At 40.3% G+C, this 27,119-nt stretch overlaps 1 protein-coding gene across 3 annotated transcripts in view; it reads right to left on the bottom strand.

Annotated features, from left to right (window-relative positions):
- LOC138367918 (uncharacterized) overlaps positions 1–27,119 on the bottom strand; it is a 189,696-nt gene that overhangs the window by 117,573 nt on the left and 45,004 nt on the right. Inside the window, exons 4-5 of one of the 3 annotated variants that reach the window (XM_069330198.1) lie at positions 17,842–18,020; positions 11,271–12,984 (exon numbers count right to left, since the gene is read on the bottom strand). The exons of 1 other annotated variant lie outside the window; for it this stretch is intronic. In XM_069330198.1, the coding sequence (XP_069186299.1) occupies positions 12,981–12,984; positions 17,842–18,020 (183 nt within the window). In that variant the 3' untranslated portion in view covers positions 11,271–12,980. Of the gene's footprint in view, positions 1–11,270; positions 12,985–17,841; positions 18,021–27,119 lie in introns of those variants that run through there. One more of the 3 variants, XM_069330200.1, reaches the window with a different exon arrangement.

The following is a 27,119-nucleotide window of genomic DNA, read 5'->3' as shown; positions in this document are numbered from 1 at the left end:
GTGGGTAAGCGCTCGACGAATATAAGCATTGAGAACACTGGCTTTGTATCTTTGGGGGCACTCACTTCTACCGTTCAGGCATAATCCTATGTTGGTGGGCTTGGTACATACGTTGGTGCTTAAAGAGGTTCCTGTTTTTGTTATTAGTACATCCAAGAATGGCAGACTGTTATTTTCACTATTTTCATGTGTAAATCGGAGTACTGACTCTCTCTCTAGGTGTCTTTTTAGGTCAATTAGTTCATCTGAGTCTTTTACTATTACGAATATGTCATCTACATAACGGCAGTATACAGTTAGTTTTTGTCTGCTACTGAAGACCCTATCTTCGATGGTTCCCATATAAAAATTAGCAAATAAAACTCCTAAGGGGGAGCCCATTGCTACTCCGTCTATTTGTAAATACATGTCTCCTTGTGGACTGATGAAAGGGGCTTCCTTTGTACATGCTTCGAGAAGACTTTTCAAGTGTGGCTCAGGTATGTCTAATTTGGGGGTGCTCTCGTCTCTGTATACTCTGTCCAGTATCATTCCTATAGTTGTGTCGACTGGGACGTTGGTAAAAAGGGATTCAACGTCCAGGGAAGCGATGATTCCATCGGGCTGGGTAGATTTGATCAATTCTAGGAAATCTGCTGATGATTGTAGACTAAACTTACTTGGAGTGTATGGAGTTAGGAGTTCATTGAGTTTCTTTGCCAGGTGATAAGTTGGGGTTGGTATTTGGCTGACAAAAACGCCTGGAAATCGAAATGCTTCTGGACGATATCCATAAGCTAGAAGACAACAAAAAAGTCATCACCACTGACACACTTCAAGCTGAACTACTTGCAGAAGCAGGGAAAAAACGAGGAACATATTCATCTACAATCTTAACCCCACGACTCAAAGAAGCAGCGAAACAACTAAAAAATCTGAAAGACGTAACAATAAGAAAAGCCGACAAAACAGCAGCATATGTATTGATTCCTACCCATGAATACATGAACAAAATTAGCGACATCCTAAGTGACGACTCCAAATTTCAACGAATCACGAGGAACCCCGTAGAAGACCTTAAGCGGAAAGTAAACAAAACAATTACAGCAATCAACGCAAAGAAAGGTAGTGTGCATTTCAATAAACTTCAAGGCGACTATGGCTTAGGATATGCCTACGGCAATGTTAAGACGCATAAACCAGGTAACCCACTACGCCCTATAATCAGCCAAATACCAACCCCAACTTATCACCTGGCAAAGAAACTCAATGAACTCCTAACTCCATACACTCCAAGTAAGTTTAGTCTACAATCATCAGCAGATTTCCTAGAATTGATCAAATCTACCCAGCCCGATGGAATCATCGCTTCCCTGGACGTTGAATCCCTTTTTACCAACGTCCCAGTCGACACAACCATAGGAATGATACTGGACAGAGTATACAGAGACGAGAGCACCCCCAAATTAGACATACCTGAGCCACACTTGAAAAGTCTTCTCGAAGCATGTACAAAGGAAGCCCCTTTCATCAGTCCACAAGGAGACATGTATTTACAAATAGACGGAGTAGCAATGGGCTCCCCCTTAGGAGTTTTATTTGCTAATTTTTATATGGGAACCATCGAAGATAGGGTCTTCAGTAGCAGACAAAAACCAACTGTATACTGCCGTTATGTAGATGACATATTCGTAATAGTAAAAGACTCAGATGAACTAATTGACCTAAAAAGACACCTAGAGAGAGAGTCAGTACTCCGATTTACACATGAAAATAGTGAAAATAACAGTCTGCCATTCTGTAGGACCTGCCTTACCCTACAGAGTTCTTCAGAACTCAGTTCTTCAGAGTTCTTCAGAGTTCTGAAGTTCTTCAGAGTTCTGAAGAACTCTGTAGGGTAAGGCAGGTCCTAGTCAATAACGGCTTCTCCAATGGTTTCATCGAAGACATCATAAGAAGGAAAGTGAAAAGCCATGCAACCTCTGAAGAGACAACTAACACAACACCTATACCCCCTATTAGACTATTTTACAGGAACTTCTTTTCCACAGCTCATAAAACGGAGGAAAGGGTCCTGAAAGATATTGTTAATAGAAACGTTATCCCTACAGACAAAAATCAGAGGATACAACTGACGATTTACTATAAAACCAGAAAAACGGCCAGCCTTCTCATGAGAAACTCTCCAGACACAAAACAGAACGCTTTAAAAGAGACTAACGTCGTCTATGCCTTCAAATGCCCACTTGGGGACTGTAAGCTCCAAAAAACCCAGTATATAGGCAAGACAACAACATCTCTTTCTAGGCGTTTAACGATGCATAAGCAACAGGGCTCCATTAAGGAACATATAATCTCTTCCCACAACCAAACCATCGCCAGAGAAATCCTAGTAAACAACACAGAAATCATCGATAGATACAGCGATAGCAGGCGGCTTGACGTTTGCGAGGCACTACACATCAAGAAGTCAACACCAGCAATCAACAGCCAATTATTGCACAACTATATTCTACCCACCTCAAGACTCCGCTCCAATATAGAAGCATCAAGAAATATGAACCAATAGGCTTTCTACAAACACTTCTATTCAATACCCATTGTTTGTGTTCTGTCTTGTGTTGATACTTTTAATACCCTATTAATATCCCCTCTTGTTCTGTCTTGTGTTAATGCCACATCACCCCTCCCACCTCACTCAAATGTAGATATAAAATCGGAGATACGTAAGTTCTAATCAGTTGTGTATTTGTGAACTAAAGTCTTTGAAAATGTAATAAGTTTTACGAAACGCGCCCGTGTCGCGTCAGACTAGAAATAAAAATGAATTTTGGAGAATTGATTTTTGATTTACCTCCAACAGTGAAGCGTAATGTACGAAAGATTGAGAAAATTCGTGTTAGAATTATTAATCTTACTTTTTCGGTCATATTTAATAATATATATATATGGCACAACTCTCCTAAACACGAGAGTTTAGTATACAACTTTAGAACACTTTCCCACCAGGAGACTCGAACCCTAGCCAGCACAGAAGCCTTCCAGCAACTGGCATAACAGGTACGCCTTAACCCTCTCCACCACCTGCTCAGACCCTTAAAAGAGATCTCTTTTAAGGGTCTGAGCAGGTGGTGGAGAGGGTTAAGGCGTACCTGTTATGCCAGTTGCTGGAAGGCTTCTGTGCTGGCTAGGGTTCGAGTCTCCTGGTGGGAAAGTGTTCTAAAGTAATATATATATATATATATATATATATATATATATATATATATATATATATATATATATATGTGTGTATGCCATATACATATATATTCATATATATATATATATATTCAAAATTCGTCAGTGTACTACATTTTTGTTGTTGCTTTTAGGTGTTGCTTTTAACCAGTGTACGTGGGTCTGATTGTGCAACCACGGTTCGAAGAATAATGAAGATATGAACAAACGGCCTGTGGTCACTATACAGTCTGGAAGGGCAAAAGAAGAAATTGGCATTTCTACATAAACAAGAACTATATAATGTTATTTTAAGTAAGTAACCAAAAAATTAAATAATTTTTTTAAAGTTTAAAATTCACTTAAAAATTTAAATTTTAAGTTAAAAAATTTTAACCAAAAAACTTAATATTTTTCATATTTGGAACCATTCCATAATATTTTCCCAAGCATAAATGATTATATTTCTATCACTTGCTCTTAAGATTGTTTCATTTAATAGAGGTTGGGCATAATTGTTCTCTGCTGCTAATAGAACTGACTGACTTAGCTATAGGAAAATGTAAACTTAATTGGTTTATCCATTACAGTATTTTGCAGTTTATTTCATGATCCTGTGCTTAATACTTGCATAAATAGTAGATTACAAAATGCATTTTTATATCATTAGTATTTAATAATAATGCAAATAATTGACTTATAAATGATGTACAATTAATTGGTAGGTGATATTATATTATTAATATTTTTTCATTCTTGCAAAGCCTTAACAAAGCCATTAACATGTTAATATAAACTTGATCACCTTCCACTTATTTTCTCATGTGCTACCTACATGTACAAAACCTTATTCCTAAATGCATATTTTGTTCTGAAACTTGTCCTTTATATGTTGTGTATCACCATCTCTGGAGAGTTTTATCTGATGTATAAATTACTTTTAATTTTACAGAATATTATTGTTATACTGAATTTATTATTATATAAATAACTTAATTTTACAGAATCATCTATCAACGCACATCCACAAGTTGAGGAGGAGGATGTGACCTTCCAGATTTCTGAAGTACTGAAACATGCACCAAACAGGCCTGGTGGATCTAGGTACAAGGTAAAATAATTTAAATTTTTTTTTTTTTTTTTGCTAATTGTCCGATATATATATATACAGAGCACCACTTGGTTTCCGAACTTTAGTTATCCGAAACTTCCAGTTTCCCGATTGGGGTTGGGGAGTCATGCTACCTGAACAAAGTTCGGGTAGGAAGGGGTCCACCAAGCGTCACGCCGGCTTGTGGTGGTGGGTGGGCGATGGTCCAGTTTGCCCACTGTGACTTCACAGATTCACGGCCTATTATTCCTATTATTTTGAATTGCCATAAGGCTGGAATGTTCATTCTGTGCTTTTGTTTTACATATCTGCACAATCAAGAAATATCTGTGCACCATGTTGGCTCCAAATGCACCCATTGCGTCAGTGATGGCTGACTGGTGGGTGGATGGACGATGGAACTTAGGTGGGAGGCAGTATGAATGAGGGGGGGGGAGAGAATCAGTGAGAGAGGGGGGGAGAGAGATGCTAGGAGGGGAGGGGGAGGTAGGGAGAGATGTTAGGAGGTAGGGAGAGATGCTAAGAGGGAGGGGGAGGTAGGGAGAGATGCTAGGAGGTAGGCAGGAAGGGTTGGAAGTAGTGAGAATTAGGGAGGGAAAGGCAGGCTGGCAGGCACAGGCAGGCAGGCTAGCTTGCAGGCAGGCAGGCTAGCTTGCAGGCAGGGAGTGAGTGGTAGTCACGAGGTTGAACCGCGTGACCTTGAGAGATGGGATGTAGGGGGGCGGGTGGTTTGTTGGTGGTGGGGGCGAGACCGGCTCATTCCCGAAGATAAGCCTAACACACACTGCCCGTTAGCATGATGGCAGGGGGAGAGGCAGGCTGGCTGGAAAGGAAGCAGGCTGGCAGGCAGGCTGGCTGGCAGGCTGGCTGGCAGGCTGGGAAGGAGGCAGGCTGGCAGGCTGGGAAGGAGGCAGGCTGGGAAGGAGGCAGGCTGGGAAGGAGGCAGGCTGGGAAGGAGGCAGGCAGGCAGGCTGGCTGGCAGGCTGGCAGGCTGGGAAGGAGGCAGGCTGGGAAGGAAGCAGGCTGGCAGGCTGGGAAGGAGGCAGGCTGGGAAGGAAGCAGGCTGGCAGGCTGGGAAGGAGGCAGGCTGGGAAGGAGGCAGGCAGGCAGGCTGGGAAGGAAGCAGGCTGGCAGGCTGGGAAGGAGGCAGGCTGGCAGGCTGGGAAGGAGGCAGGCTGGGAAGGAGGCAGGCTGGGAAGGAGGCAGGCTGGCAGGCTGGGAAGGAGGCAGGCTGGCAGGCTGGGAAGGAGGCAGGCTGGCAGGCTGGGAAGGAGGCAGGCTGGGAAGGAGGCAGGCTGGGAAGGAGGCAGGCAGGCAGGCTGGGAAGGAGGCAGGCTGGGAAGGAGGCAGGCTGGGAAGGAAGCAGGCTGGCAGGGTGGGAAGGAGGCAGGCAGGCAGGAAGCGATATATGGGTGTTGAAGTGAACTGTGAACCACGTGACCTTTGAGAGTGTGTGTGTGTGTGTGTGTGTATGGGTTTGGAGTGGGGGGTGGGGGTGGTGTGTCGGTGGTGGGGGGAGAGGGGGAGGTGTGTCGGTGGTGGGGGGAGAGGGGGGGTGTGTCGGTGGTGGGGGGAGAGGGGGGGTGTGTCGGTGGTGGGGGGAGAGGGGGAGGTGTGTCGGTGGTGGGGGGGAGAGGGGGAGGTGTGTCGGTGGTGGGGGAAGAGGGGGGGTGTGTCGGTGGTGGGGGGGAGAGGGGGAGGTGTGTCGGTGGTGGGGGGGAGAGGGGAGGGTGTGTCGGTGGTGGGGGGAGAGGGGGGGTGTGTTGGTGGTGGGGGAGGGACCGGCTGACTCCGTAAGCCTAACCACACTCCACAGACCTGTGACCCAGATTTGTTTCTTAAATGTACAGTACGTCATCGTATATTTTAGGCAGGATGTGCCTGCAGGCTGGCAGGAAACATCCAGAGGATGTTTGCCAGACGTCTTAATAATCAGTTAGGAACAATTAAGGACTTTTATAAAGCGGATCAGGACTTCACTTATTGATGAGTACAAACAAAACACGGTTGCATTTACGCCATGAACCTGACGATTTTTTCCCTAGAGTTTTTTTCATAAATTTTTCGGAAAAATTTCTTTTTACATTTCTAGTTTATTTTTCCCCTCTATTTCTCGTATACGAACTTACATGTTAACCGACGGGTCTCGTCCCCAAGGGGTTCGGAAACCAAGTGGTGCTCTGTATATATATATATATATATATATATATATATATATATATATATATATATATATATATATATATATATATATATATATATATATATATATATATATATATATATGTGTGTGTGTAAATATATATATATATAAATATATATATAATGTGTCGTACCTAGTAGCCAGAACGCACATCTCAGCCTACTATGCAAGGCCCGATTTGCCTAAAAAGCCAAGTTTTCATGAATTAATGTTTTTTCAACTACCTAACCTAACATTTTCAGCTACCTAACCTAACCTATAAAGATAGGTTAGGTAGGGTTGGTTAGGTTCGGTCATATATCTATATTAATTTTAACTCCAATAAAAAAAAGAATTGACCTCATACATAATGAAATGGATAGCTTTATCATTTCATAAGAAAAAAAATAGAGAAAATATATTAATTCATGAAAACTTGGCTTATTAGGCAAATCAAATCGGGCCTTGCATAGTAGGCTGAAAAGTGCATTCTGGCTACTAGGTACGACATATATATATATATATATATATATATATATATATATATATATATATATATATATATATATATATATATATATATATATATATATATATATATATATATATGTATGTATATATAGTGTCTGTGTAATTACCTAAGTGTAGTTACAGGATGAGACCGTCTTCCCAGCACTATTTGTCATATAACGCTTTGAAACTACTGACAGTCTTGGCCTCCACCACCTTCTCACCTAACTTGTTCCAACCGTCTACCAGTCTATTTGCGAAAGTGAATTTTCTTATATTTCTTTAGCATCTGTGTTAAGCTAGTTTCAATCTATGACCTCCTGTTCTTGAAGTTCCAGGTCTCAGGAAATCTACCCTGTCGATTTTATCAATTCCTGTTACTATTTTGTATGTAGTGATCATATCACCTCTTTCTTCTGTCTTTTAGTTTTGGCATATTTAATGCCTCTAACCTCTCCTCGTAGCTCTTGCCCTTCAGTTTTAAACGCAATTCTAAAGTTAGAAAGCGTAGCATAGGCTCCTCGCACAATATTCTTTGTGGTCCTCAGGTGATAGTTTTCTATCTAGAACCACCCCTAGATCTCTTTCTTTATCAGAATTCTTTAAAGATTTCTCACATAATGTATAGGTTGTGTGGGGTCTATGTTCTCCTGTTCCACATTCCATAACATGGCATTTATTAACATTAAATTCCATTTGCCAAGTGGTGCTCCATATACTTATTTTATCCAGGTTTTCTTGAAGGGCATGACAATCATTTAAATTTCTTATCCTTCCTCTTATCTTAGCATCATCAGCAAACATGTTCATGTAATTCTGTATACCAACTGGTAGATCATTTATGTAGACAATAAACATCACTGGTGCAAGAACTGAACCCTGTGGTACTCCACTTGTAACATTTCTCCAGTCCGATACATTGCCTCTGATTACTGCCCTCATTTTTCTATCAGTCAGAAAATTTTTCATCCATGTTTGAAGCTTACCTGTCACCCCTCCAATATTTTCCAGTTTCCAGAACAACCTCTCTTATGTGGAACTCTGTCGAATGCCTTTTTTAGGTCCAGATAGATGCAGTCAACCCAACCATCTCTTTCATGTAATATATCTGTTGCTCGATCATAGAAACTGAGTAAATTCGATACACAGGATCTTCCAAATCGAAAACCATACTGTCTGTCTGAAATTATATCATTTCTCTCCAGGTGTTCTACCCATTTAGTTTTAATTATTTTTTCCAATATTCCAATTCCAATTTTTTCCAATAATGTGTGTGTGTGTATGTATATTTGTGTTGTTGAATATGACCGAAAGTCATAGTCTTTCTGCCCCTCTCCTTACTGCTATTGTTGTTTCTCGCATCTTTGTATTGCTTGTATGTTTGGGCAATTTTTCCCTTTTTCCTAGTTCTGCATCTCTGCTTTAGTATAAATTTTGTTGTGCCATTATCATATATTTCACAAAACTTGACATACATCTCATTTACTTCATGTCCTAACAGCAAGTGTTTGTCAAATTCCTTAAGGAAATATCTGAGTTCCCCATAATGATCTCTCCACAAGTCAGGTTTTTCAACTGCTTCAAGCTCATTTTCTTCCAGATTATAATGCATTGCATACTTTATTCCCAAAAAGACATGGTCACTTTTACCCAAGTGACCATGTCACTTGGGTAAAAGGAGGGAGGTACTGAAAGGAGGAAAAGGGAGGTACCAAAGGAGGGAGGTACTGAATGATAAATATATCTTTCTCTTTCCTGGTAAATATAATATCCAGCATGGAGGGAACATCCCCTTCCCTCATCCTCGTAGCTTGTTTAACATGTAGAAACATGAATGTTTACAGGGTGAGGTTTACGAAATTATATAATATATATATATATATATATATATATATATATATATATATATATATATATATATATATATATATATATATATGTGTGTATATCACGAAAATAAACACGTGATTAAGAATGTGACAATGTCAGACCACGAAGGAAAATGAAACAGGAAATTTCCTTAAGTACTTTCGTATATTAAATACATCTTCAGAAGGTCATTTTACAGATCGAGTGATGGGTATAAATAGGCAGGAGAGAGTGGTGAAGTAAGGTGAGGTACAATACTTGGACAACGCAGAAGGCCCATTGGCCCATCAGATGCACCCAATTGGACCATCTGATGTAGCCCAATGGCCCATCTGATACAGCAGACATACAAGCATAATACATAGGTAATTATAACATAAAGAGGTAAATATATACAATAAATTAGTGAGACAAATTATCTAATGCTTTGTTTGTGCATTTGTCAGAAAAAGCTCACCAAATTGATTGGGAGAGTGCGTCTTCAATAACAAATTGTAAAAGCACCTATAACAGAAACATAATTGAATCCGCTTTGATACAGATCACCAAAGAAAGTAATTTGAATATTAGCAGTGGTCTATATAACTTAGATCCATTTCTAATAGATCAGCTAAAGGGCGATTTAAGTAGAATCATTGAAAAACATTTGTCTCACTAATTTATTGTATATATTTACCTCTTTATGTTATAATTACCTATGTATTATGCTTGTATGTCTGCTGTATCAGATGGGCCATTGGGCTACATCAGATGGTCCAATTGGGTGCATCTGATGGGCCAATGGGCCTTCTGCGTTGTCCAAGTATATATATATATATATATATATATATATATATATATATATATGTCGTACCTAGTAGCCAGAACGCACTTCTGGGCCTACTATGCAAGGCCTGATTTGCCTAATAAGCCAAGTTTTCATGGATTAATTGTTTTTCGACTACCTAACCTACCTAACCTAACCTAACCTAACTTTTTCGGCTACCTAACCTAACCTAACCTATAAAGATAGGTTAGGTTAGGTTAGGTAGGGTTGGTTAGGTTCGGTCATATATCTACGTTCATTTTAACTCCAATAAAAAAATATTGACCTCATACATAATGAAATGGGCAGCTTTATCATTTCGTAAGAAAAAAATTAGAGAAAATATATTAATTCAGGAAAACTTGGCTTATTAGGCAAATCGAGCCTTGCCTAGTAGGCTGAAAAGTGCGTTCTGGCTACTAGGTACGACATATATATATATATATATAAAGTTTGTGTGTGTGTAATTTATATAAATAAATAATTAAATATTAATTTTGTTAATATCTTTTCAGGGAAAACTTGCAAGTACAATTCGTAGACAAGAGGGGCAACAAGAGCCAGAGGATGTCTACTAAGAAAATATATAAGTGTTTATCCTCACACTCTTGATATATGGTCTTCTCTGGTCTCTTTATTTTCTCTCCTCACAAATGTCCCTTTTTTTTATTTCTTTTACGTTTCTCTCCTGTTTTTCTTGTCTTTTAATCTCTCCTTTCCTCCTCTCTTCTAACACCTCTCGTTTCCTGTCTCTTCTAGCTTCTCTCTTCCTTTACTTTTTATATTTGTGGTATTCATTTATGTCATTTTTATCTTGTATATTTTTCTTGTATCTTTTTCTTATCTTGTGTTTCTCTTCCCCTTCTCTTCAATGATTTCTCATTTCTCTCCTCTCTCTGTTGTTTCTGTTCTGTCTTCTCTCACCTTGCCTTAATTTTGTTCTGTCTCCTCTTTTGTTGTGTGTGTGTCTTTCTGTCTCTGTCTGTCTGTCTCTCTCTCTCTCTCTCTCTCTCTCTCTCTCTCTCTCTTTTTCTTTCTCTTTCTTTCTCTCTTTCTCTCGCTCTCTCTCTGGCTCTCTTGCTCTCTCTCTCTCTCTCTCTGGCTCTCTCTCTCGCTCTCTCTCTCTCTCTCTCTCTCTCTCTCTCTTGCTCTCTCTCTCTCTCGCTCTCTCTCTCTGGCTCTCTTGCTCTCTCTCTCTCTCTCTGGCTCTCTCTGGCTCTCTCTCTCTGGCTCTCTTGCTCTCTCTCTCTCTCTGGCTCTCTCTGGCTCTCTCACTCTCTCTGGCTCTCTTGCTCTCTCTCTCTGGCTCTCTCTCTCTCTCTCTGGCTCTGGCTCTCTCTGGCTCTGGCTCTCTCTCTCTCTCTGGCTCTGGCTCTCTCTCTCTCTCTCTCTCTGGCTCTCTCTCTCTGACTCAGGCTCTCTCTCTCTCTCTGGCTCTGGCTCTCTCTCTCTCTCTGGCTCTCTCTTTCTCTCTGGCTCTCTCTCTCTCTCTCTCTGGCTCTGGCTCTGGCTCTCTCTCTCTCTCTCTCTCTCTCTCTGGCTCTCTCTCTCTCTCTCTCTCTCTCTCTGTCTCTCTCTCTCTCTCTCTCTCTCTTTCTCTCTTTCTCTGGCTCTCTCGCTCTCTCGCTCTCTCTGGCTCTCGCTCTCTCTGGCTCTCGCTCTCTCTGGCTCTCGCTCTCTCTGGCTCTCTCTCTCTCTCTGGCTCTCTCTCTCTCTCTCTCTGGCTCTCTCTCTCTCTCTCTGGCTCTCTCTCTCTCTGGCTCTGACTCTTTCTCTAGCTCTGACTCTCTCTCTCTCTGGCTCTCTCTCTCTCTGGCTCTGGCTCTCTCTCTCTCTGGCTCTCTCTCTCTCTCTCTCTGGCTCTCTCTTTCTCTCTGGCTCTCTCTCTCTCTGGCTCTGGCTCTCTCTCTCTCTCTCTGGCTCTGGCTCTCTCTCTCTCTCTCTGGCTCTGGCTCTCTCTCTCTCTGGCTCTGACTCTCTCTCTCTCTGGCTCTGGCTCACGCTCTCTCTCTGGCTCTCTCTTTCTCTGGCTCTGTGGCGCTCTCTCTCTGGCTCTCATATTTCATTTGATTTAAAAATGTCTGAGATTTTTACTTAATCGAAGTTATATTGCATGGTGCTAATATGAATATTATACATGACTGTTTTTTCTTTTCTTTCTCTCTCTTTCTCCCTTTCTTTCTTTCTCTTTCTTTCCTTCTCTCTCTCTTTTTCTTTCTCTTTCTACATGAATATTATACTTGACTGTGTTTACATTCACTTGTAGATTTTTATTTTTAGTTAATTAGTCCTAAACTTTTGATTAATAGATTTTTATTATTAGTCATAGAAAAACTATAGTGTTATATGTATACTCGGAAAATTTTACTTGTTTTAGTTTTAAGTAACAATAACTGCTTGTAACGTCAGACTGATCTCAGCATGACATGAATCACAGGCTGCTTGATCACAAAATCTATTGTGTTCACATATAGCGACCAGCTAGGCCTCCCGCATGTCGTGGTGCCGGAAGGAGCCTAATTGATCGTGCAGCTAAGCACATTAAAGATCTTCCCCTATGCAACGTATTGTTACTTTACAAATGATTAAAGTATTAGTAAACATAGTTGGTGCCTATGTTATTATTTAATAATCAACCCCCAGCTCAATCTTTAAATGCTCTTTGAGAAACAAGAATAGTCTTACGTCTGGCAGGGAAGATACAAACAATTGCCACTCGTGATGCGCTCAACTGTACTATAAGAAAGTTTAATAGCTCACTTTTGACCTCTGGTTTCCACTGAGGAACCCAGGGTCATAACAAGCACTTTTCGCCCCGGTATTGGCCAATAAGAGGCTGGTGTGCAAATCGGACAACAGTGCAGTGGTAAACGTGCTCAACTCACTCTCTGCTAGGTGCCCCCTACTAATGCAAATTGTCAGGCCCTTGGCAGTGCTCTTACTCATTCATAACATTACACTCCTACCCTCCCACCTCCCAGGAAAATTAAACGGGGTTTGTGATGCTCTTTCCCGCTTACAGACGCTGCCGCCCTTGTTCCTGCGAGAAGCAGGCCTCGCCGAGACGCCGACAACAGTTCCCGCGCACCTCCTGCCCTGCAACTTCACCCTGCAACTGTGAGGACCCTATTCAACTCCCTGCAGCCAGCGATGAGGCGTGCTTACAGGGCTAAGTGGGTGGAGTACGCCGCCTACGTCTCGGCAGGGCGGCGAGGAGAATGCCCCTCTGATGCTACATCTTCGACCCTGGTGAACTTCCTGCAATCTCTGCTCTCGCGGGGCCTGGCTTTCCGTTCTCTGCACGCCTATCTATAAATAAATAAATAAATAAATAAATGTTTATTTAGGTAAGGTACATACATACAAGAAATTTTTACAAAGATTGGTTGATTTATAGGTAGAGCTAGTACATACAATGCCTAAAGCCACTATTGGATCATGCCCGAAACGCTTTGCGTAATAGTGGCTTTAGGCATTGTATGTACTAGCTCTACCTATAAGTCAAACAATCCTTGTAAATATTTATTGTATGTATGTACCTTACCTAAATAAAATTGTATTGTATTGTATTGTATTTCGGGCATGAAAAACTTAAATGACAAGCTTAATACTAATTGAGCATAAAGAGTAGAATGAAAACAAGAAATGAAAACATAGCTGAAAAAGCAGCACAAATACAATTATGTCGACAAACAGCGCTCTTTAAAAAAAAGCAGACATCTAGCAGCAAACGCCTTCGTCTGCAAGCTACACGGTAGGAGGGACCCAACACGGCAATTCCTGGTCACCCAACTCCTCAAAGGGGCACGTAACTCCGCACAGCGGGCCCCTGCGCGGCATCTCCCTGTGACGAGGAACCTCCTGCATCGCCTGCTGCGGGCACTGGGAGGCGTATGTAACTCTGCCTAGAAGTCTTGCTACAGGGCGCTCTTTTTCTTGGCTTTCCACGCCTGCCTACGCCCGCGTGAGGCGGTCTACGTGGAGCGTGGACGGGACACGCTCAACCTTGAGCAGGTATCATTTACGACGGCAGGAATAGATATCGTCTTCAACACCTACAAGCACAGCGCAGGTCGCACGCCCACCCTCTCCCTGAGACCGAACCCTTCCAGCAAGTACTGCCCGGTCCGTGCTCTGTCTAAATACTTTAACTACAGGGGCGTGGGCCCGGGGCCCATATTCAAACATGCCGCAGGCGCTCCTGTCACCAGGCAAGATTTCTCCAGGATCCTACGCGCTGCCCTCTCGGCGCTAGACTTGCCTCCAGCTGACTACGCGCCGCATTCCTTTCGTATCGGCAGGGCCACCCAGCTGTCTCGGGATGGGCTCGCCCCATCAGAAATAATGGCAGTCGACAGGTGGAAGAGTAGTGCTTTTACCTCCTACGTCAGACGGGACGTTGTTGCTCTGCCACTTTGAGTGCCTCTCGCGGCCAGCTGGCACTCGCCCTTCGGGGGGGGGGGGGGGGGGGTCCAGCCGCTGGCCTGCGGTGGGGGTGCAGCGCCGGTCCCCAAGTGTCCCGCTGTCCGCAGCTAATACTTTGCCCAGTCTAGGTGCTAGTAAGACCTACTTGTAGTCAGGCCCCCCTTCTCCTTATTCATTAGGTCTTTACGGCCTCTTGGTCGGGTCCATTATGTGTTATGTGGTCTCTCACTTATTAGTTACTCTTTGTGTCCTGCCTGTTATATCCTAATGTTATATAATTACTACACATTTGCACACGGCCTTAATTTTAGTACCAGTTAAGCTTTAGGTTTCTGCAGAATTCGTTTACCATGTCACTAGGCTAAGCTAGCTTATCTCATACTTACTACGGGTGTACCTTTTAAGTTAAATTTAGTCCTCGGACTTGGAATTGTTACTTTTGTTAATTCTTACTTTATATATCTACATGTTCCGCAGAATTTATTTTATTTTATCAATAAAAATTTAAGCCCCATACTGTCAGTATCTTTCTCCCCCTGATCAGAAATTGCCTACTTAAAATAATCTCTTAGATTAAGGACCTGCCCGAAACGCTGCGCGTACTAGTGGCTTTACAAGATTGTAAATACTATGTAAATAAGTATTCTCTCTAACACAATGTACCTTCTTGTATATATATAAATAAATAAATAAATAAATAAATGAATACGGCGAGTTTCGAGCTCGACGAACGATGAAAAGTGCCACTTTTATACAACTACAAATATCTTCGGTTTTACTTAAAATATTTATCTGGTAGGTGTTTTACACATAGATCCCATTTCTGTCTTTCTTCTGACTAATAAATAATTTTGGTTTAATAAGTTATCAAGAGGTTTTCAATAATATTTTTTCGGCGTTTGTCTATTCCAACATGGGCGACCCTTTTGAAAACGCGATATTTGGGTTGACCCAACTGATACTTGGGTCAGTTTCATCTTGGTTCGGATACATCCACTATGGGAGTTTCCACTATGGAAACTATGTTTCCTTTAAAAAAGTATGATTGTGTGGCATTATGTTTAAAGAAACACTTCCAAGTACATTCTTTGATTGATAAACATGAGGATAAATACAATTGTTAATTGTAAATGACCAGTTATAAACAAAAGTAAGAAGTAGGAAAAAATGATATGTGGAACTAGACAAAAAAATTGGAACGCTTAGGTGATGAGAGGGTAAACAACCGCCGCCATTTTAGCAGCGTACCAGCCGGTGATGTCCAGCACGAGCATTAAGGGAAAACCTTGACACAAACTGCACCTATCATAAAGAAGAAGCACCACCATTGACCGCCAAGTGCTCACATCAAGTTTAACTCTAAGAAACAATACAATACAATACAATACAATTTTATTTAGGTAAGGTACATACATACAATAAATATTTACAAGGATTGTTTAACTTATAGGTATATAGCTAGTACATACAATGCCTAAAGCCACTATTACGCAAAGCGTTTCGGGCATGATAAACTAAAATGACAAGCTTAATACTAATTGAACATAATGAGTAGAATGAAAACAAGAAATGAAAACATAGATGAAAAAGCAGCACAAATACAATTATGTCGACAAACAGCGCTCTTTAAAGAAAAAAACAGACATTGGTTGACAATAGAAGGGTAAGGTAGGTTACAGGGAATTTATTAGGTATAGCTTCGCTTTTAACTTAAACTTAACTTAAACAACACTCAAGCCTTGACGCTTCTCCCAACATCCGGGGTAGAAAACCTTCACTCAAACTGCACCTGTCATAATGTGGCCCAGAATGTGGAATGACCTTCCCAACCATGTTAAAGACAGTACCTCTCTCAACCAGTTTAAGTTAAAAACGAAGCCATACCTAATAAATTCCCTGTAACCTACCTTACCTCTCTATTGTCAACCCATGTATGTTTTTTGTTTTTGTTTTTTGTTTTTCAAATCAACGCTGTTTTAATGTAATTTTCTGTAATAATTTGTAATTGTATTTGTGCTGTTTTTTCAACAATGTTCCCCCCTCTTTTACCTCTATTTTTATTTGTACTCAACGCATTTTTTTCTTTTTACCCATTAGTTTTAAGCTTTAGTCAGTAGTGTTTTTTCCTGCCCGAAACGCTTTGCGTAATAGTGGCTTTAGGCATTGTATGTACTAGCTCTTATCTATAAAGCCAACAAACTTTGTAAAATCTCTTTATGTATGTACCTTTGCCTAAATAAAAATTATTATTATTATTATTATTATTATTATAAAGAAGATGAAGACTCACCAGTGTCCACAGTGTTCGAAGGTATTCACCCGTCCTGGACATGTGAAGACTCACATGTTAGTGCATTCAGGTGACAAATCTCATGAATGTCCAGAGTGTGGGAAGAGATTCAGTCGTCATGGAGATATGAAGCGTCACTTGTTAGTGCATTCAGGTGACAAACCACATGAGTGTCCAGTGTGTGGGAAGAGATTCAATCGTCTTGGTGATATGAAGTGTCACTTGTTAGTGCATTCAGGTGACAATCCTCATGAGTGTCCAGTGTGTGTGAAGAGATTTAGTCGTCATGGAAGTATGAAAACTCACATGTTAGTGCATTCAGGTGACAAACCTCATGAGTGTCCAGAGTGTGGAAAGAGATTCACTCAGCGTGGACATATGAATACTCACAGGATGGTGCATGCGGATGAGAGACCTTTTCGATGTGACGAGTGTGGCAAAAAATTTAGAGAACGTGGAACTATAATAAAGCACATGTTAGTGCATTCAGGTGATAAGCCTCACGAGTGTCCAGAGTGTGGGAAGAGATTCAGTGAGCGTGGAACTATGAAGACTCATATATTAGTGCATTCAAGTGACAAAGCACACGAGTGTCCAGAGTGTGGGAAGAGATTCAGTCGTCTTGGCAATATGAAGAGGCACAAGATGATACATGCAGATAATAGGCTAAACACTTCGAGTGTGAAAGATAATTAAGAGAATGTTGAAGGATAATGAGGCACATAATAGTATATTAACTTACTTTTAATCTAACAGTGTGCTATCACAATGTCAGTTGGATGTCCTTCAGAGGTAATTATATTTTGTTTGAGAAATACACTTCACAATGAAAGGTAAAGATCTGAAGATATTTTATTATATTGTTTTTTTATGAAAGATGACCAAGCAAGAACTAGAGAAGCTGTCACTAGGAAAACTCAAAATTGCTTATAAGTATAGAAATATCTCTTTAATTTAGCAAAGGTAAAACAAAGCTTTAAATGTTTTTCTTCATACTTATGTAAATAATGTGCTTCCTTTTTTTCCTTTCTGTGGAAATTTATTTAAAATGTAATATACTCTGTAGCTAAGTTATAGACATTTCTGTTGTAATATTATTTAGCATTGGAGTTGGTGAAGAAGACAATCTGAGACGTACTTAAGGTGAGACCATTTGATTGGTAAGTAAATGTATGTTAATCAAGGAATTTTCTCATCAGATTCATATGCAAACTGATGTCCATTTTTTTTTTTAGTCCTATTTATGAGTTCTACTCTTGATTATAAATAATTCACCGAAGAGTATATTGAAGGCTGATTGGCATTTATAGCTGTCAGTCAAGTTAATATGATATTTAAATTTATAGTACTCTAGAAATTTATCACTCTAAATTTACCAGAAATTTATTACTCTAGCCTAACTTTATGAGTAGTTCTGTAATTGTCTGGGAATAATATTTTACCCGACTTACCTGAGGGCCACTAACCCGAGTGGCCTCAATGAGAACAGGAAGTCGGCTTGTTGAAGGTTCCCTTCCCCCTCCCAGTTTGCCTTCATGATTTTTTCCATGTATATTTTGAAATTCAGCACAGTTTTAGCAGTTATGGCTTCGGCAGTTCCATCGATCAATAACCCTGTGGGTGATAAAGCCTGATTCAAAGTTATATTAGCCTGATTGGCAATTATATTAGCCTGATTGGCAATTATATTATCCTGATTGTCAATTTATATAAATAATTTATATCAAAGAAATATTTATTTATGATGTGGTGCTTGTGGGTTCTATTACGTCTATCAATGGAGAGTTTCAGATCAGGGTTAGCATTTAGGAACAAGGTTTTGTACTTGTTAATAGCACAAGAGGATGTGTATAGCGAATGTATATGTAGCATGTCCAGGGATTTAAACAGAGAGGCTGTGTGCTGTTTGAAGACAGTTTTATTGTTCTGATAGCAGATTTTCGTTTGGTGATGATGGGTTTGAGGTAATTTGCAGTGGATGAATGAATCCCATACATAAATACTGTATGTTGAGATACCAACCCTAATTTACAAAAAAGCCTCTAGATTTTTAGCTCCAGCCATTGCATTGCTCTACAACAAATTATATGAACTCTAAACCTTTCCTGATATTTTGAGAAAAAAGCAAGAGTAACCTTAGTCCATAAAAGCAGCAACCTCACTGAAGTCATCAATTATAGACCAATATCAATTCTGCCGATTTTGTCTAAAATATTTTAACCCTTAAATGGCGCATGGCTATGTACCATTTGACACCCACACCTGCCGGCGCATACAAAAAAAATCGTTTTTCTTCCTAACCTGTTAATTTGTGTTCATTGATCATGGGAAAAATAATAAAAAAATCGTAAGTGGCATATATTGCCCGCTATAGGGCAGGGAAATCTGACAAAAAACAGGCGCTGACTCAGCGTGCGTCCCAGGCGGTCTGTTGATCGCCAGCTGTCAGGCCTAATTACCTAATTATTTCAATGTCTCTGATTGATTTTTCATAGTTTTTTTTGCTGTAATATTATTCAATAGTGTGTTGTGTGATATATTTATATAATAAAATGAGTGAATCATCGCTGTACTCAAAAATATGGTGTGCATATTGTTGATTCAATTATGCTCATCAAACAGTGAACAAATACTTTGTCGGTTACTACACTATATACACAGGTTATATATAAGTATCAGCATGTTTTGTTCACCATAACGAACCACTAAGTTGCTATTATGAGTCAAAAAGTAACGAGGAGTGACCGCCGTGTACCAGCCAGCCACTCACGCCCTCCCTCAAGTCACCTGACTCACCCACATTCTCCTCCCACAATACTGTTTTTGCTTTTGTTCACTATATACAGAAAATAAAATTGAACATACGACCCCACGTTGGTAGGTTTCTTTTAGGAAACCTACCAACGTGGGGTCGTATGTTCATTTTTATTTGAATCATCATAGTAAAGTTAAACAGGCAATATTTTCAGGAATGTTTCTACGAGCTTTGAGGGTATGCAGCCTTGAGTTTTTTGATGAAGAGATTGCTAAAATATATGAAATTGGGAAGAGTTTACAATATCCTAAGAGGTTTTTGGATTTCTCGTTTGAACAAGCCAAGCGTACGTTTTATAATCACATCCCTAAGGCGAAACCAAAAATTATTAACTCATTGGTGGTACCTTATGCGAGTGGACTTGAAAAATTGTCTCTGATTTTTAAGAAACTTAATATAAATTTGGTGTTCACTAATAGTACGATCAAATCCAATTTAATAAAAAACTCCCCTGATACAGCAGGTTGTGTGTATTTGATTCCCTGCAATGATTTTGATTCTGTGTACCTTGGACAAACAGGAAAGTCCTTACAATTGCGGTTGTCACAACATGTGTATAGTATTAGAACTGCCCAAACGTCTAATGCATTGTATCTACATACGAGTTTATGCGAAAACAATATTAACTGGAATGGGGCAAAAAGCATTACCAATTGTGGGGATTTCGTGTAACGGAATTTAATTGAGTCTGCTCTAATCAGTGTCCAAATCTTTTTAATGTTAGTACTGGAATGTACAAACGTGATCCATTTTTAAGTTATAATATTGCACAACAGTTTAAGAAAAAACTCTGATAGAGAGGCTTACAATGTCTCATTATAATTTTATATTCATATATTGTGTGTTCATGAGGCTTTTCTTTAATCTTTCATCCTTATTCTCTGACCGCTTAATCCTCTTTGACCATTCTAAGCTAAGCTATACCTGTTTCTGGTTAATTCTTTCCCTAGGGATGGGTTGGTCAGATGTCGGCCTATATATCCTCCCCCTTCTCCCTTCTCCTTTAGTCAGTCTGGTGTTGACAAAGGCTTTAACAAGCCGAAACGTTCACCTCATTTCATATTTCTCTGTGGATTTTCCGCATAAAATGATCAGTGTTTTGTGATCGTCAATTGCATATATATATATATATATATATATATATATATATATATATATATATATATATATATATATATATATATATATATATATATATATATATATATATATATTAGTATATTTTGGTAGCAGTCTTTCCTGTAGACATATATTATTAAATATGACCGAAAATGTAAGATTAATAATTCTAACACGATTTTTCTCGATCTTTCGTACATTTCTTTTCACTGTTGGTGGTAATTCAAAAATCAATTCTCCAAAATTCATTTTTATTTCTAGTCTGACGCGACACATGAGCGCGTTTCGTAAAACTTATTACATTTTCAAAGACTTTAGTTTACACATACACAACTGAATAGAACTTACACATCTCTGATTTGTTTATATCTACATTTGAGTGAGGTGGATGGGGTGAGGTGGCATTAATAGGGTATTAATTTCATCAACACAAGACAGAACACGAAACAATGGGTATTAATTTCATCAACACAAGACAGAACACGAAACAATGGGTATTGAATGGAAGTGATTGTAGAAAGCCTATTGGTCCATATTTCTTGATGCGTCTATATTGGAGCGGAGTCTTGAGGTGGGTAGAATATAGTTGTGCATTAATTGGCTGTTGATTGCTGGTGTTGACTTTTTAATGTGTAGTGCCTCGCAAACGTCAAGCCGCCTGCTATCGCTGTATCTATCGATGATTTCTGTGTTGTTTACTAGGATTTCTCTGTTGATGGTTTGGTTGTGGGAAGAGATTATATGTTCCTTAATGGAGCCCTGTTGCTTATGCATCGTTAAACGCCTAGAAAGAGATGTTGTTGTCTTGCCTATATACTGGGTTTTTTGGAGCTTACAGTCCCCAAGAGGGCATTTGAAGGCATAGACGACGTTGGTCTCTTTTAAAGCATTCTGCTTTGTGTCTGGAGAGTTTCTCATGAGTAGGCTGGCCGTTTTTCTGGTTTTATAGTAAATCGTCAGCTGTATCCTCTGATTTTTGTCTGTAGGGATAACGTTTCTATTAACAATATCTTTCAGTACCCTTTCCTCCATTTTATGAGCTGTGGAAAAGAAGTTCCTGTAAAATAGTCTAATAGGGGGTATAGGTGTTGTGTTAGTTGTCTCTTCAGAGGTTGCATGGCGTTTCACTTTCCTTCTTATGATGTATTCGACGAAACCATTGGAGAAGCCGTTGTTGACTAGGACCTGCCTTACCCTACAGAGTTCTTCGTCGACTTGCTTCCATTCTGAGCTGTGGCTGAGAGCACGGTCGACATATGCGTTAACAACACTCCTCTTGTACCTGTCTGAGCAGTCGCTGTTGGCATTTAGGCACATTCCTATGCTCGTTTCCTTAGTGTAGACTGCAGTGTGGAAACCTCCGCTCTTTTCCATGACTGTTACATCTAGAAAGGGCAGCTTCCCATCCTTTTCCATCTCGTAAGTGAAACGCAGCACGGAACTCTGCTCAAACGCCTCCTTCAGCTCCTGCAGATGTCTGACATCAGGTACCTGTGTAAAAATGTCGTCAACATACCTGCAGTGTATGGCCGGTTTCAAGTTCATGTCGACTAAGACTTTTTGCTCGATGGTACCCATGTAGAAGTTTGCAAACAGGGCACCTAGAGGAGAACCCATGGCGACCCCATCTACTTGCTTATACATGTGCCCATCCGGGCTCAAGAAGGGTGCCTCTTTAGTACAAGCTTGGAGTAGTTTCCTTAGAATATTTTCTGGTATGTCAAGAGGAGTACAGGCTGGATCACGATACACTCTGTCGGCTATCATCCCGATTGTCTCGTCCACAGGTACGTTGGTGAACAGTGATTCTACGTCCAACGAGGCTCTTATCCCTGTGGCCCGTGTGCCCCGCAGTAAGTCAACAAATTCCTTTGGAGACTTCAGGCTGAAGGCGCAAGGGACATAAGGAGTCAGCAGGCCATTGAGTAGCTTCGCCAGTCTGTACGTGGGTGTGGGTATCTGGCTAATGATTGGCCGAAGTGGGTTTCCAGGCTTGTGTGTCTTGACATTTCCATACGCATATCCAGGTTTATATTCCCCAATAATCTTTGGCAGGTGGAGTCCGGATTTCTTGGCGTTCACAGTTTCGATCAGTTTGTTGACCTTTGCTTTTAATTCGGCTGTAGTGTCTTTCGTTACCCTTTGGAATTTAGTTTGGTCAGAGAGTATGTGGTTCATTTTCGCCAGATATTCGTCTTTTTTAGGAATGACGTATATTGGCGACTTGTCGCCTCTCCTGACAACTATCTCCTTGTTCTCACGAAGGCTTTTAGCTGCTGCTTTGAGCTCGGGGGACAGTATGGTGCTTCTGTAATTGCCTCGATTCTTTCCTCCTTCCGCAATAAGTTCTGCTTGTAAGGTATCTTTGGTAGTGACCTTCATTTGTGTCTCGAGGTCGAATATGTTGTCCAACAGGATTTCCAACTCCACTTTCCGGGCCATTTTGGCATTACTGTCATTACTTTGGAAGTTTTTTAATGATAGCACATGCTTAAACAAATTCATTTTTTTTTTGTTTAACTTACACAAATAAACCCAGGGCTTTCACATTCGCGCAAAATACTTAGTCCCCCCTAAACTTAAAACATTTGCACAATCTTACTTAAACACATTGCTAAACTCTTATACACAAACAAAAACTCAATTTTTAACTTACACAAATAAACCCAGGGCTTTCACATTCGCGCAAATACTTAGTCCCCCCTAAACTTAAAACAGTTGCACAATCTTACTTAAACACATTGCTAAACTCTTATACACAAACAAAAACTCAATTTTTAACTTACACAAATAAACCCAGGGCTTTCACATTCGCGCAAAATACTTAGTCCCCCCTAAACTTAAAACAGTTGCACAATCTTACTTAAACACATTGCTAAACTCTTATACACAAACAAAAACTGAATTTTTAACTTACACAAATAAACCCAGGGCTTTCACATTCGCGCAAAATACTTAGTCCCCCCTAAACTTAAAACAGTTGCACAATCTTACTTAAACACATTGCTAAACTCTTATACACAAACAAAAACTCAATTTTTTTAACTTACACAAATAAACACGGGCTTTGCACATTCACACAAAAAAAATGCTTAGTCCCCCCTAGACTTGAACACTCACAATCTTACGGTGCTTTAATTTCCAAAGCCTTCCAAACCTGCACTGGGTCCTGCCCAGCTGACTGCGGCTGGATGGGAAATTACAATTGAGCCAAAAACAGTTGGTCAGGGCGAGATACGGCCTCATTTTTAGAGACATTTACTATAGCAAAAGCTTGAACATCGAGAACTGAATGCGGGCCTACACGAGAGTTGTTCTTGGCACTCAAATGTTTAGAGATTAAAATACATAGAATCTGCAAGAGCCCACCCAAGTCGCTCACGCGGGCAATAGACATGTTTTTCGCCCAAGTGTATTTATTTAAAACAAAAATACGTCAGATAGAAAGATTTTCGCATTGCCATTATATTTACCTTATAAAGCCTCTTTATAAAAATGATATGCCACTGCGTATTATGATTGTTTTATAATAAATATTGCATAAATACTTACACGATTTCATAAACAAAAAATTATTTTAATTTGCCATGTTAGGAAGGCATCATTTTTACAATAGATGAAAACTTTTAAACTAACTAAAAAGATATATCTCATAGAGGAAGATTTATTCTTCAATATATATGTTAATATTTAAGAGTTTCATTCTGTATCAAAAGGTTTGCTAATGTTTTCAAAACTCTGGCCTACAAATTTTTTTTTAAGGTTCTCCCACGTGTGTCCTCATGCAGAGTAACCTTCGTGCAAGTCCTGACTCAGTTCCCCAACGTCCAAACTATTGGACATTGCAATATTTCACTAAATAATGCTCCTGACTCAGTTCCCCAACGTCCAAACTATTGGACATTGCAATATTTCACTAAATAATGCGGTATTTTAGTTGCCCCCTCTAATTATAGAGATTTTAATCTCTAAACATTTGAGTGTCAAGAACAACTCTCGTGCAGGCCCGCGTTCAGTCCCCGACGTTCAAGCTTTTTTCTATAGTAAATGTCTCTAAAATGAGGCCGTATCTCGTCCTGACCAACTGTTTTTGGCTCAATTGTAACCCATCCAGCAGCAGTCTGCTGGATAGAAGGGCAGTGGGCCTGATAAAAATAAAAATAAAATAAGCATAAATTGTTAGACTAGCTCTTTACATATGCTAGTTGTTTAATTTATTAACTGCTACTAATGCGATGATGATGCAAGAGGAGCCAGTACACATCTATGGATCAACCAATAAAAGCAGCAGACTTCTAGATGTTACTACTGCTCGGCTTAGCCCCCCCCCCCCATAGCAAGATGGGAATAGGGGGGGGGGGGCTGCATTAATAAAATGAATTAAAACTAACATTCAATTATATATTCTCAAACTTATGCAAAAAAAAACTTTACAATCACATTTGCAAAACTTGCACAAATTAATTTTGGCAATTTCGTTTACCCATTATTTGTTTGTTTTTCTTGCTTGAGCCAAAAATGAATTGTTGGGCTCATTACCAGAGTCCATTTTCCCACCGTGGTAACCCTTCCCACTACCCGCCCCACATGATGGGATTCATAATAAATGAACTAAACTAGCATTCAATTATATTCTCAACAAACTTATGCAACCCCCATACAATTACATTAGCAAGCTAACACAAATTCATTGAGCAAGTTTAACTATTCGCATACTTTGCGTCATTATATAATGGAATACGAAAAGGAAATTCGCAGAATTCAGAGATAACACCATCAATGGAGTCCAAGAAATACGCATGTACTTCATTCATAATGATGCGCTGCCAGGAATCTTAGCAAAGTAACCAAAATATTTGCTTACTGTATGTGCAGGATGCACATTGTAACACTGTAAAAGTGTTTGGTTTAGGTTAATACATACATAGAGTACATGAGTCACAGACAAGGATCGGAGAGGCGCCAGTTGTCTGCCTGAGATCTCACACCTCAAAGCATTAATGACCCCAAGTGACCTGAGGTCAGATCATGAGAATTTCACCTTGCTTCCGCTAAGCGTATAATTGGAGCCGGGTAGCCTTCAAACATGCCGACGTTTAAGGAGTGGCTTGGTAGTGCCGGAGGCTATCTACTTGTGGGCGGAGTTAGCTACTAGGTTCCCCAATATAAACTCGGAGAGCTATCGAGCATAAAGCAATAGGAGACCGGCCAGCGGAGCAGAGCAGAGGCCAGCCGTCGAGATAGGCCGTCACCAGACGGGGGGTGACGCTGCCTGAAAATTGCAGACCCCCCCCCCTCTCTATTCAACTTAGACTCAGTCCTCGGTGAGTGAACATTTAGGTGACTTGGTCGTGTTTACATATGTTGTGTGATGATCAGGGGCAGTCAAGTTGTAGGGTTCTCGAATTCTTGGATGATGACTCACTTTGCATATTAAACTGGAACATTTTAATTGAATTGCTAAATTATGATACTTCATGTGAAATATAATTATGAATTTATTATTTAAATTGTGTTTAACTTTGTTCCCTAGAGATTTTGAGTTGAGGTGAGAAAGCCTCTGTAGTTACTGGTTTCATGGTTTAGAATGAGTACATGATAAAGATGGGACCATACTAATAATGATCTCTTGATAACATCTTTTGAGAATTTTGTGATACAGACAAGTTCCATTCCTTGTCTTGTATGTAATGATCATGAATGGATGGTGGCAGCATTTCGTCTTCTACTATCTACTCTTCTACTTCTACTATCTACTCTTCTCCTTTTCTACCTATCTACACCTCTCCCTCCACCCCCTCTCTAAACTCTCACTTTCAACTAATGACCCTCCTCGCTCCTCCCACCTCTCTTCCTCTCACCCCCAAGCCCTCACTAATTACTTCACTATTCATTTCTTTCCTTTCGTTTTCTCTTATACGTTTGTGGCAGTGATTATGTATTCTAGAGTTCTCTCTGGAGTTTCGGGTAACTGATCAAGTGACGGCGCCTTGTAGTCGTAGCACCTAGGTAGTCAAATACCTAGGTTACAAGGTGTTGAACGAGAGAGGTTGTCTTAGGAACTCTGGAGGCGCTCTAGAATAGTTAGCTAACTGGGGACGGGATAACGGACTAGAGAGAGCTGTTTCCCCCGGCCTCGTTAGTTAACTGGGGGGTGGAATAATGGACAAGATAGAGCTATTTCCCCCACCCCCCGTTACAACATGACTCTCCGGTTAGGCGGTTGTGGAGTGAGACCAGCAACTGCAGACTTCCCATAGTCGTAAAAATGCCTTGCATAGAGACCGTTGCAAGCCTCTTGTTGAATCACTTAGGGTGCATATATGTGTGTGTGTGTGTGTGTGTATGTAACGAGCTTTCAAGAGATTGTCACTTACATAGCTAAACAATATGTAGGGTTCAGTTTCCAAATCAATTATGCGGCTCTCGAACCCTTTTCCCCCGCTACATGCGGGAGATCCCTTTTATTTTCAGCTAAAATATGCATTATATTCAGGGGGGTTCGCCGTGTCATAGCACAACCAAAAGCCCAATATACTCCCCTAAACTTTCCCTATACGTCAACTTTTCCGTTGTACGTCAGGCTGCGAGCAGCCGCGTCCAACAGCCTGGTTGATCAGTCCGGCAACCAGGAGGCCTGGTCGACGACCGGGCCGCGGGGACGCTAAGCCCCGGAAGCACCTCAAGGTAACCTCAAGGTATCCCATCTAAATTTAAAAAAATGCATTTCCAATACCCAATATTATATATATATATATATATATATATATATATATATACTGTCCCTCCCGCTCC

Source organism: Procambarus clarkii, chromosome 23 (genome assembly GCF_040958095.1).
Source record: "Procambarus clarkii isolate CNS0578487 chromosome 23, FALCON_Pclarkii_2.0, whole genome shotgun sequence".
Classification (NCBI taxonomy): domain Eukaryota; kingdom Metazoa; phylum Arthropoda; class Malacostraca; order Decapoda; family Cambaridae; genus Procambarus; species Procambarus clarkii.
The sequence above is the reverse complement of the archived record's forward strand: the minus strand, read 5'-3'. Positions and strand labels throughout refer to the sequence as shown.